We start from the raw sequence: 12,978 nt of genomic DNA, 5'->3' as shown, positions 1-12,978 counted from the left end.
CACAGCAAACATTTATTCACCAAGCATTTGCTATGTCAATTGCCTTCCTCCCCTTGGAAATCCCAAACCCCTACCCCAAATATCCTCTTTTGTCTTCAGCTGAAGATAGTATTTAAGGTGAAGATTTCAGCCATTTTGGTGAGTTACTGTTTTCTTGGGTCCCTCCATGCGTACATGTATTAAGCTTTGTTTGACTTTCTCCTGTAAATCTGTCTCATGTCAATTTAATTCTTAGACCAGCCAGAAGAACCTAGAAGGGTCGGAAAAATTTTCTTCCTACCTGACCCACTACCTACTTTCTGTCTCTATAGATTTGTCTATTGTGAACATTTCACATAAATGGAACTGTACAGTACGTGGTCTTTTGTGCCTGGATTCTTTCACATAGTGTTATCAAGGTCCAATCATCCTGCAGCATGTACCAGTACTTCATTCCTTTTTATGAACATCTAGTATTCATTGTATAGATATGACACATTCTGTTTATCTACTCATCAGATGATACGCATTTGAGTTGTTTCCACTTTGGGGTTACTATTATCTCTTATTTATTTAATTTTTTTCTTTTTTGGCCCCGCTATGTGGCATGTGGGATCTTAGTTACCCCATCAGGGATCAAACCCCTGCCCCCTGCATTGGGAGCATGGAGTCTTAACCACTAGACCACCAGGGAAGTCCCATATTTATATTTAATTCTAATTTTTTAATGGAGGTAGAGTTGATGTACAATATTATATGTTTCAGGTATACAACATAGTGAATCACAATTTTTAAAGGTTATACTCGATTTACAGTTATTATAAAATATTAGCTATGTTCCCTATATTGTACAATATATCTTTGTAACTTATTTTATAATAGTAGTTTGTGTCTCTTAATCCCCTACCCCTACCTTGCCCCTCCCCTGCAATGGTAACCACTAGTTTGTTCTCTATATCTGTGAATCCATTTCCTTTTTGTTACATTCACTAGTTCGTTTTATTTTTTAGATTCCACATATAAGTAATACCATAGAGTATTTGTCTTTTTCTGTCTGACTTATTTCATTAGGCACAGTACTCTACAAATCCATCCATGTTGTTGCCAGTGGCAAAATTTCATTCTTTCTTATGGTTGAATAGTATTCCATTGTATATATATACCACATCTTCTTTATCCATTCATCTGTTGATGGGCATTTAGGTTGCTTCCATATCTTGGCAATAGTAAATAATGTTGCCATAAACACTGGGGTGCGTTTATCTTTCTGCATTAGTGTTTTTTGGGTTTTTTGGATATATACCCAGCTCTTTTTTTTTTTAAACATCTTTATTGGAGTATAATTGCTTTACAACGGTTAGTTTCTGCTGTATAACAAAGTGAATCAGCTATACATATACATATATCCCCATATCTCCTCTCTCTTGCGTCTCCCTCCCACCCTCCCTATCCCACCCCTCTAGGTGGACACAAAGCACCGAGCTGATCTCCCTGTGCTGTGCGGCTGCTTCCCACTAGCTATCTATTTTACATTTGGTAGTGTATATATGTCCATGCCACTCTCTCACTTCGTCCCAGCTTACCCTTCCCCCTCCCCGTGTCCTCAAGTCCATTCTCTACATGTGTCTTTATTCCTGTCCTGCCCCTAGGTTCTTCATAACCCTTTTTTTTTTAGATTCCACATATATGTGTTAGCATACGGTAATTGTTTTTCTCTTTCTGACTTACTTCACTCTATATGACAGACTCTAGGTCCATCCACCTCACTACAAATAACTCAGTTTCGTTTCTTTTTATGGCTGAGTAATGTTCCACTGTATATATGTGCCATATCTTCTTTATCCATTCATCTGTTGATGGACACTTAGGTTGCTTCCATGTCCTGGCTATTGTAAATAGAGCTGCAATGAACATTTTGGTACATGACTCTTTTTGAATTATGGTTTTCTCAGGGTATATGCCCAGGAGTGGGATTGCTGGATCATATGGTAGTTCTATTTTTAGTTTTTTAAGGAACCTCCATACTGTTCTCCATAGTGGCTGTATCAATTTACATTCCCACCAACAGTGCAAGAGGGTTCCCTTTTCTCCACACCCTCTCCAGCATTTACTGTTTGTAGATTTTTTGATGGTGGCCATTCTGACTGGTGTGAGGTGATACCTCATTGTAGTTATGATTTGCATTTCTCTCATGATTAGTGATGTTGAGCATCCTTTCATGTGTTTATTGGCAATCTGTATATCTTCTTTGGAGATATGTCTATTTAGGTCTTCTGCCCATTTTTGGATTGGGTTGTTTGTTTTTTTGATATTGAGCTTCATGAGCTGCTTGTGTATTTTGGAGAGTAATCCTTTGTCAGTTGCTTCATTTGCAAATATTTTCTCCCATTCTGAGGGTTGTCTTTTCATCTTGTTTATGTTTTCCTTTGCTGTGCAAAAGCTTTTAAGTTTCATTAGGTCCCATTTGTTTATTTTTGTTTTTATTTCCATTTCTCTAGGAGGTGATACCCAGCTCTTTTGATCCTCATCACACCATTAGAACTGTGTACTGTCCTCCATTGACTGAATGAATTATGTTTTCTTGAAATACCAAAAATGACAAAATTTCCCAGGAAATCATCGACTGGAATTAAAAGTTCCAGAGATCAGTCAAGTAACAGTTCTTGAATCGGGAAAGGAGTTTCTGATTTTAGCCTCCTTTTCAACCCCACTCCTAACCTCATCAAATGAAAATGTCCTGAGGCAGGAATCCAGCTCCTTCTGAAGTACAGAGATACTTCTATCTAAAAGTTCGGGCATCATTCTATGCTCGTCGTGCTTGGTGAATTCTAGATCACCTGGTCCTTTCCACAGCCCACAAGATTCTCAGAGAAGAGCACAATGGGTCAGATATTCCACCCTGCCGCCCTGGCTAGATTCATACACCTTATCTCACAGTTAACAGGGATTTGACTTCGGGCACGTTACTTAACCTCTGTGAGCTGCAGTTTGGTCAGCTACAAAATGGGGTTAATAACAAACACTACTTCTAAGTTACCATAAGGAGTTGTCAAGCGTTTAGGACACTGCTTGTCATATTGTAAACTCAACCATTGGCTTCCTACCTCCCTATTTGTGGTGGGAGACTTCTCTGTGCCATGTTGCTCCCCCCAAATCCACATATGCATGTCGTTTTCCCCTAATCACGCTCCACCCCCACTGTCTCCCACTATCCTTTCCTGGCTAACTTCTCATTCTTCTGATATCATTTTAAATACCACTTCTTTGGGAGAGTCTTCACAGCCACCTCCACACCCCCTCTTCCTTATTCCTTCTTAGAGCAACCTGCGTTTTTCCTGCATTGCTTTACCACAGTTTGTAATTTTCCCTTTAGTTTAATCTGGTTTTGCCCATAAACTGCGTGCTCCACCAGGGACCTTGTTGGTCTTGCTCTCTGCTGTATCCCCAGTACCAACAGCGGTCTAGGGTCGCAGCAGGCATTCATCAAATACTTACAGAAAACACTAATCCTTTCCTGAACTTCGGTTAAGAAAGGGAAAACACCCTTCCTCAAATCACACAGATTAGCGGCAGACTTCACCCCAAGTCTCCCTATTCCCAATTCAGATTCCAACCCAAGAGCCTGGCAAGAATTTTAGCCTGTCCCCAAATATATTCCGAGTGCCAAAGAAAACTCCAGAAAGGGGCGGGAGTACAGCAGTGGGCAAAATAGGGGAAAGTGATTTGACTTGGCCCCTCCTCTCTGGATCTCGATGTGAGCTTACTGTAAAGGGAGGGATTACTGCAATAACGACGTCGCACAGCGGCCACAAAGATGGAACCAGAGAAAAGACAGACCTTGAAAGGGCCTTGAGCTGCGTGTGAGAAAGGAAGACAGCAACAGCAGATCCTGCGCAGGCGCAGTCAAGGAGCTCTGGTCTCCCGCCTCCGTCCCGCCCCGCCTCGCCCCGCCTCGCGCCGCCCCGCCCCGCCTCGCCCCCGTCCCGCCCCCGTCCCGCCCCGCCTCACCTTGCCTCTTCCCCTCCGAGTCACAAGACGCCAAGTGAAGTCAGCTGACGCGGCGTTGCGAGGGTCACGTGATGGTGGGCGGGGCGGCGGGCGCAGGCGCAGATCTTGGGCGGCTGGGTCAGCTGACCCGAGGGGGCGAACGCGCCGATTTAGGCCTGTCTGTGGCGTCTCGGAGACGCCGCTGCAGCTATGGCCAGTCAGTCGCAGGGCATCCAGCAGCTGCTCCAGGCCGAGAAGCGGGCCGCCGAGAAGGTGTCCGAGGCCCGCAAGCGTGAGTTTGGGGTTGGGGCAGCCAGGCGTGGCGCGAGTCCAAGAGTTGCGGGCAGGCCGCGGGAGGTGGTGGTAGGTGGGTAGGCTAGTAGATAGGGCGTGGAGACAAAGTGGATGTCCTTCTTAGGGTCTGGGGGTGTGTGTAAAGTGGATTATCCATACGGAACGCGTTCTCCCCCTTCTCACTTACTCCTTTGGGGTCCTCCGTCTCACTGTAGGGAGCCACCATCTACACTTTTGCTCAGTCTGGAAACAGTCCTTTTTGCCACGTCTCAGACCCTCCCTCGTTCGCCATGTTTAGTCAGTTGCCAAGGTTTATTTGTTAACTTTTTCTCCATCCCTGCAGCCAGCATCTTAGTTCAGGGCATCAAGTTCTTAACTTCTCCCGTAGTAGCCTAATTCGTTAATTCCTTTCATTTGTTTTTTCAATGCTGTTAATACGTGCCAAACACAGTACCTGGGACATCTGTGGTCTTTATTGCGGTATTCAAAGCCCCAGTGAAGGAAGCAGGTTTGGGGTAGATTAATTGCAGGTGAGAGGAGGGCTAGAGTTGAGAAGTGTGAGGTTGCTCAAGAACTTAACAGGTGGATCGAATCTAGATTGGTGAGTGGGAGGCTTCCTCCTCCCTTCCATTTGGTTCTCCTCATTGCAGTCAGTCATACCTCTCAATTGCAAATATGACTTCCCCACCGCCCCTATAGTTAACAAATGTTTAGTGCTTGCAGAGTAAAGCCTAAATTCCTTAAGAGGGTGTAGGAGGTGCTTTTGCATCAGGCTGTGGCTTTCTTCTCTAATCTCCCTTTTAGGTACTCGCTCCAGACATAGTGATTCCTCAAAGGCACCTTGGTTGATTTCACCTGCAAGCCTTTGCACAGCTGGTTCCTGATTGGAAGAGCCTTTTCCTAGGTTACTCTTCACCCTCTAACACTTAGGCTTCTTCCGATATTAAAATTTAGGCAGTAGTTCTTGCAGGAAGCCTTCCCTGACTTCATCTTTTCCCCTCAGACTAGGCTAGGAGTCCTCCCCAAGTACCTATTCCCGTCATCACTGTGCAGTAAGCTGTTTCTTTATATGGCTCAGTCACTAGACTAAGCTCCTGGAGAATAGGGACTATGTCTAATTTAACTTTTATATCTTCAGTTTCCCATCTGGTGAGATAGATGTTTCTATTCCTATTTGACAGATGGGAAAAATGAGGCTCAGAGAAAAATGGTATGACCATACCCTGGGAAACAACATAGCTGGGGTAAAATACCCAAAACTATTAATCTTAGTAATTTCTTGGTGTTTTTTCCCCCAGAATAGGATTTATACTCTTATCCCATACCCAAGTAGATTTCAAGCATGGCTCTTTTACTTTCTCAATTAGGGGTTGTGTGGTACTCTGTATTTCATTGGAAAAGCTTTCTTTGAGAGAGCTGGAGATGGGAACAAGACTTCTATTCTTGCTCTGGTGACTGGGAAGTTCTGTGTTCCTCACGGAGTATTTCTGATCATGACCTTGATGCAGTATTTCCAGAATAACTTCTCAGAGTTTGTCCTGTGATGGCTCATCAGCAGCGGAAGTTGTATCTGTTGGGAAACATGTGAGAATATTTGGGGGAAGTGCAAGAACAGGTACTTGGCATATAGTAAGAATGATTCTGAGTGCCTTGGAGGTAGGGGCCATATTATACATCTTCCTTTATCCACTCAGGCCTGGTGCAGGGACTTGTATATCTCAGGTAGCTATTACATAGTGACTGAAAGAACTTGTTTTAAAGGAGTGAGTTTATGGCTAATATACTTCTCAGAATTTTCAGTGGTTAGGAGCAGAAGTATTGAGAAGACCTATAATTTGAAGAAGTTACTCTCTTTCTTGATCTGTAATTATGGTTGACACACCCAGTTAGGAATTGGGAAGAGGCAGTGCATGATGTGGTAAAATGGTCCAACCCCAGTTTTTCATGAAATCATTGCTTGGATCATAAACTTTTTAAAAATTTTGTATGTGATTTGTCATTGGGAGTGAAACAAAATGCTGGCCTCCACATGTAAGGCCCACAAAAAAAACGAGATTTAAAAGAAATGATTTCCTCCTCAGATATTTTTAGGTTTTCAGAGAAGCCAATCAAATTTGACTTTGAAGATGTTTGCTGACAGGCGGAGAATGGTTTACCTTAAGTAATTAATTCAGGGAGCCATAGTTGTTGGGAGTGATCACAGTGGTATTGTGAAATCATGTGGAGCTACTGCATAATGCTCAGGTTATGTTAAAATTCGTTGGTTTGGAAAAGAACCTTGCCTTTGGAATATGGCTTTGAATTTATAGCAGATGAGGAGGACAGCATGTGGGGCATTGGGATAGAAGTTGGCTCCAGCAGACCTTAAATAGTAGGCACTAAATAGTACTGGAGTAAATATATACTTGGAGAAATAGTCCTTGTGGGGCTTAGACACCTATTGATTGTTTTAGACTAGCCTCATGGAGGATTGATGTCATGGGGTCATCACCAGTTCAAAATCCTGTTGTTAATCAGGAGGTGGAAGGTTAAATTCAGTTTCATTCATCTACATGGGCTGACTGGGATTTCGGCAGTTGCTATACAATGAATTATAACAGCTTGCTTTTAGATGCAGGATGTCTTTTACTCTGAATTAAATAAATCCTCAATTGATTTTCTAGGACCTGCCCCCCTCCCCCACCATCCCATTTGGGTGTCTTAGAAGTTTGGTGAACAGGGAAACTTGGTTGATCTTGTGGCCTGTTTTCATAAAGCCTCTGATAGAACCTAGAGAGTTTTTCCAGCTTTATGTTAAACTATGCTCTTCTAAAAACCAGAGCCCCTGTGTCTCCTCACTTCTTAGATGTTTGTGCAGTCTTATGTCCAGTGCTCCCCGTTCAGAATTCCTTCCCAGAACCACTTTTACTTATTTCCTTGTGCACAGGCATGGGTTTTAGTTTCCAATATTACATCATCTGTTTCATTAGTTACAGTTTAGGTTGGTGTCCCTTGGGAGTGTATTAGCCTCCCTGCTAAGCTTCTAAGCCGAGCTCCAATTGTAATCAGCATACTTAGGTGTTTACTTCTCAGGAAGAGAAAGAATTCCTTGGATGGCTAATGTCGCCCATTTTATGTTGGTTCTTAGTAGTTGAGATTGAGAGAATATTCTGACGCATTCCAAAATTTTTTGCCTCATTTTTACGGTCTACTGTAGGTATAGAAGGCGGTCCCTTTTATCTAGTCACTTCCTTAAGTACAGTCTAGTTAAGTACAGGAGGCAGGAGCTTGTACTATTAGTTAGCTCTGAATTCCCTCCCTCTTCCCCATGCATGTCTCTTGAGACTATCTTTAAACTTTTGTGCTTGTTTATTAGAATTTACCATCTCAGTCTCTGCTTCCTCTTCTGCTTGTCTCTTAACCACTTCCTTTGAAAACAGGAAAGAACCGGAGGCTGAAGCAGGCCAAAGAAGAAGCCCAGGCTGAAATTGAACAGTACCGCCTGCAGAGGGAGAAGGAGTTCAAGGCCAAGGAAGCTGCGGTGGGCTCAGTTTATTTTCATCACTGCCTTAGTTTCCTGAAGCTTCCTTCTCCTCCTCTTCCCCTTAGGCTCTCAAAATATCCAGCGTAGGTCAGCGATTCTGATTCTGGTAGAAATTTGAAAATTTGGTTATTGGATGCTTAGGCTGAATCTCTTAAGGTGATTAATTTTTAACTAACATTTGAATCCTAGTCTTCATTTATTCAGTTAAATTATTGAATTATTAATAGATATAATTAGATATTAGATATAGATAATTTATAGAGATATGTTATTTAATATCTATATTGAATATAGATATTATTAAATATCTTTTGAACAGTTAATGTATGCCGGATGCTGGAGGATCAGCTGTGAACAGGAATAGACATGGCCCTCATGGAGTTAAGCGTACAGTCTGGTGGTCAGGGACACTTAGTAATAAAATGTCTGGTGGTCAAGGACACTTAGTAATAAAATGTAAGTCATGCAAACCGACGACTGAAGAGGGCTGTAATGGTCATAAACATAAACCACATGGAGCCCCACTTTAGTATAGTCACTTATCAGTAATATAGGCTAGACCACAATGTGTAAGATGCATATAATAATACAAAAACAGATACAGAAAGTACAGAGAAAGTAGGGAAAATTCTGGAAAAGGGAAAGGATGGAGGAGGCTTCGTAGAGAAAAGAACCTTTATCAGGACTCCTGGATACAGGCAGCAGAAAACAGTTCAAACTGGTTTAAGCAAAATGGAATTTATTGACCTATATGATTGGAAGCCCAGGTAAAGGCTAAGGTTATTTTGATCTAGGAGCTTAAATAATGCTCTCAAGACTATTTCCATCTCTCATCTCTGCCTTTGGCTTTGTGGTTTTCATTCTCTAGTTCTACTGATACATTGTGGCCTCCACTAGTTCCAGGTACACACCCTCCCAGGTGCAAGTCCAGTGATTAAAGGCTCATGCCTCCCTGTTAGCATTAAGTAGGAAAAGATTCGTTCATCTTTGCAGTGGGCGATGACAGTACTATTCAGACTTAAAATGGGTCTCTGATTCGTGAACCAGGGCAGATTGGTGCTGTAAGTTGTCCGACTGCCCACAAGACAGAGTAGAAATACTCTGGACAGGGCAGCCGTCTTGTCATCTTATTTTTGTATCATGCTGCAGTTGCTTATAGAGACAGTATCCGTGTTGCACTATAAGGATGAGCTCTGAATTTTTCTAGCAGTGTTTCATTGTAACCTCTTCACTTTTTTTTTTTGCGGTACGCGGGCCTCTCACTGCTGTGGCCTCTCCCGTTGCGGAGCACAGGCTCCGGACGCGCAGGCCCAGCAGCCATGGCTCACGGGCCCAGCCACTCTGCGGCATGTGCGATCCTCCCGGACCGGGGCACGAACCCGCGTCCCCTGCATCGGCAGGCGGACTCTCAACCACTGTGCAACCAGGGAAGCCCCACTTGGACCTCTTTGAGCCCTGGTTTCCTCAACTGTACAAAGGAGAGTGATAGCCTCCTCATAGGTTATGGAGGAATAGGTAACAGGTCACATGAGAGGATGCTCTGTACACTAATGTGTTACACGAATATGAAGGGATATAGTTGTAAACCTTCGTAATGAGGCAGCAGCAGTTTAGGTGATGAAGAGAGTCAGGCACAAAAAAGTGATACCTTAAGAACCTGATAGGTCACATTCTAATAAAGTAGGCATAACAGTTAACAATGAGAAGACAGTGGACAGTAAAAGAAAACTTGTCCATCAGTGTGTGTTAAGTTGTAAATGGAAACTGAAGAGGTGAGACATCCATGCACTAAAAATTTCAAGCAATAAAACAGGGCAACAATGAAGGGATAGTTTCCCTCTCACCCAGACCCACAGTCCTCTTTAGAGATAACCACTGTTAACAGTTTCTTGTGTATTCTTGTAGAATATTTCTGTTTGAAAGAACAGATGTCACGTATTCTTAATACTGGTGAAACCACTGTTGAACTTAAGAGCTAAAACATTAACCAGTAATGGTGAAACTGTATATTCCTCCTAAATTGTATTGCCCTTGTGTTTGTTATTTTTTAAGAGCTTTTTTTTTTAAAAAAAAACAAAACAAAACACCATGGGGCTTCCCTGGTGGCGCAGTGGTTGAGAGTCCGCCTGCCAATGCAGGGGATACAGGTTCGTGCCCTGGTCCAGAAAGATCCCACATGCCGCGGAGCGGCTGGGCCCGTGAGCCATGGCCGCTGAGCCTGCGCGTCCGGAGCCTGTGCTCCGCAACGGGAGAGGCCACAACAGTGAGAGGCCCGCGTACCACAAAACAACAACAACAAAAAAACCACCATGTATCTACCCCCTTTAAAACCGCACAAGGAGACATATTACTAACCACCAGGCCTCAGTTGTTAGGTCTTTAGGTTCATTCCAGTCTCTGGTTAAGGCTGCACATGAGACTGTAGAGGGATGTGACTGTGTCATTCTCCAGGATAATTTCCTGGCAGTGGAAATGCTCTGCAGTTTGTTTACCTTTTGATAGATGTTGAAAGGTCGGCCACCCAAGTGATTGTATCAACTTCTCTCAATAACCACGGGAACCCTGACTTCTCTCATGCTCTTCAGTCATGCTGCTGATTATTTATATTCATTATGAGACTGGGTTTCTTCAAAAGTCAGAACATTGCTTATTAAATGTTGTTCCTGCTCAGCTGGAGCATCGTCCTGACGTTCCCTCTGTCATTGCTCCCCGACTCCAGGCTCTGGGATCCCACGGCAGTTGCAGCACTGAAGTGGAGAAGGACACCCGGGAGAAGATGACCATCCTTCAGACCTACTTCCGGCAGAACAGGGATGAAGTCCTGGATAACCTCTTGGCCTTTGTCTGTGACATCCGGCCAGAAATCCATGAGAATTACCGCATAAACGGATAGGGGAAGAGCAAAAGCGCTGTGCCGTGGATTGGCATTTTAGATGCCTTCATAGAATATGAGGCTTTAACAAGGCTTGGGTTATATTCTTGTGAAAAGGCATTAAATTATTTCTGTATATTATATAATAGGTCCCTTCACTTTTTGCAGAATAGCAGTCGTAGCTTCTTTGTACAAACTTATAGCCTATCCAAAGATTTTATCTTTTTACCTCATATTTCTTAGAAACTTAATGGGTATATGTTGTCTGCTTTCCTATGCCTTTTCGCTCAAGTGGCATATTACGAACACTGACTTTTTCTTTCTTAGATATAGTTTTTTTTTTTTAATTTTAAGTCATAGCTTTATGCTGCAACTCTACTTGTTCAAAAGTTAGATCATGAAGGTTCCTTCCTATGACCTTAGATATAGTTTTTAAAAAATTTTCTTAAGAAAGAAAGGGATTAAATTTTTTTTTTCCCTAAATCTTTCTTGAAGGTCAGGGGCTTTATCTATGAAAAAGTAGTAAATAGTTACTTGTAACCTATGTAAACAGCCAGCCTTAAAATAGTCCTTTCCGGCTAAGAGAACAGTGGGTACTAGTATTGGGCTGCTTTTGGTTTCTCTTATTTAAAATTACTAGATGATAGAATTCAGGAACTTGTTGCATGTCACTACTTGGTGTACTGATACTGTACTAATAATCATTTAAAAGTCAAGACTCTGTCATGCATATTTTTCCCCTCTGCTTCATCCTCTTTGATAATGCAAAATGCACTTTGACCCAGATGTTCTGCAGAATTTCACTAAGGAAATTAAATTAGCACATGTATCACACACATTCACATACATACTTAGAAAATATTCATGGTACGTATCTTAGCAGGAAGGAAATCACTTGTGATTTCACCCAACAACTGTTTTGAAAAACAGCAAGCAGGGGACTCCCCTGGTGGTCCAGTGGTTAAGAATCCACCTTCCAATGCAGGGGACAAGGGTTCGATCCCTGGTCAGGGAACTAAGATCCCATGTGCCGCGGAGCAACTCAGCCTTCACTCCGCAGCTACCGAGCCTGTGTGCTCTGGAGCCTGCTCGCCACAACGAAGACTCATCGCAGCCAAAAAATTTTAAAAAAAAACCACACACACACACACACACAAAACAGGAAGCAACTAGTAGACCTGAAGTTTGCCTTTTCTCTAGAGCACCCTGTCCTGGGGCAGCCTTGGACAGGTTATCAAGCATATTTCCTTCCTGGTGGGCTAAATGCTCAGTGCAGTACCTATAGTAACTTCACTCTAGCACTTAAGAATTAAATGCCCTCTGGACTTCCCTGGTGGCACAGTGGTTAAGAATCCGCTTGTCAATGCAGGGTACACGGGTTCGAGCCCTGATCTGGGAAGATCCCACGTGCCGCGGAGCTACTGAGCCTGCGCTCTAGAGCCTCCCTGCTACAACTACTGAAGCCCACGCGCTTGGAGCCCATGCTCTGAAGCAAGCGAAGCCACCACAACGAGAAGCCCACGCACTGCAACAAAGAGTAGTCCCTGCTCGCCATAACTAGAGAAAGCCCGCGCAGCAACGAGGATCCAACGCAGCCAAAAATAAATAAATTTATATGAAAAAAAATGCCCTCTGACCCACTAGAAGCTGAAAGTCTTCGGCTGCAAGATAACTTCTGGTACGTAGAAAACAATTGAAAGAACGTGCTGAAACTGGGGGAATTAGACGGCCTTTTAAAAAATTGTATCTTATGTGACTGAGGATGGGTGGATCTCAGGCCACTTGCGTCTCTAGTTGCTGTTCCCTCTTACAGAATTCCTCATAAGAATTTTCTATACGAGCTTTTCCATTTTTTACTGTTTAAGCACTCCAGTAAGGCTTGCCATGCCATTGAAACTGCTCGTAAGGGTCAGCAATGATGACCTAGTTGGGGTCCAATCCTTTGCCTGCTTGACCTTCAGTATCATTAGACAGGGTTGGCTATTCCTTCTTGAGCTACTTTCTTAGCCTCCCTTCTGCAGCCGTGTGCTGCCTTGCCTCTCCAGTCTCTTGCTGGTTCCCTGTCTTTTCCTGTGGTTTTGTTCTTGTATGTCTCTACATCCCCTTTTGAGACCATCTACATCCCCTTTTGAGACCGTCTACATTTCATGGCTTTGATACCATCTATATTGAAGACCCAAATTTGTATCTCCAACTCTCCTGAACTCTAGAATTCTCAGATTGCTTATTTGATGTTTTCATCTGGTTATCTAATAAGCATCTTGATCCTAATATGTCCCAAACTATACCTGGTTTTGTTAGGACTTTACTCCTGGTATTGCTA

At 43.1% G+C, this 12,978-nt stretch overlaps 1 protein-coding gene across 1 annotated transcript; it reads left to right on the top strand.

Moving 5' to 3' along the window:
• Positions 1 to 4,095: 4,095 nt before the first annotated feature.
• ATP6V1G1 (ATPase H+ transporting V1 subunit G1) lies at positions 4,096 to 11,371 on the top strand. The gene is made up of 3 exons (XM_082628870.1): positions 4,096 to 4,258; positions 7,680 to 7,780; positions 10,503 to 11,371. Exons 1-3 carry the CDS (start codon positions 4,177 to 4,179, stop codon positions 10,674 to 10,676), a joined length of 357 nt encoding a protein of 118 aa, XP_082484996.1. The 5' UTR covers positions 4,096 to 4,176; the 3' UTR covers positions 10,677 to 11,371.
• The last annotated feature ends 1,607 nt before the right edge of the window (positions 11,372 to 12,978 follow it).

The sequence above is a fragment of the Mesoplodon mirus genome (genome assembly GCF_964341445.2).
Source record: "Mesoplodon mirus genome assembly, chromosome: 1".
Classification (NCBI taxonomy): Eukaryota; Metazoa; Chordata; class Mammalia; order Artiodactyla; family Ziphiidae; genus Mesoplodon; species Mesoplodon mirus.
The sequence above is the reverse complement of the archived record's forward strand: the minus strand, read 5'-3'. Positions and strand labels throughout refer to the sequence as shown.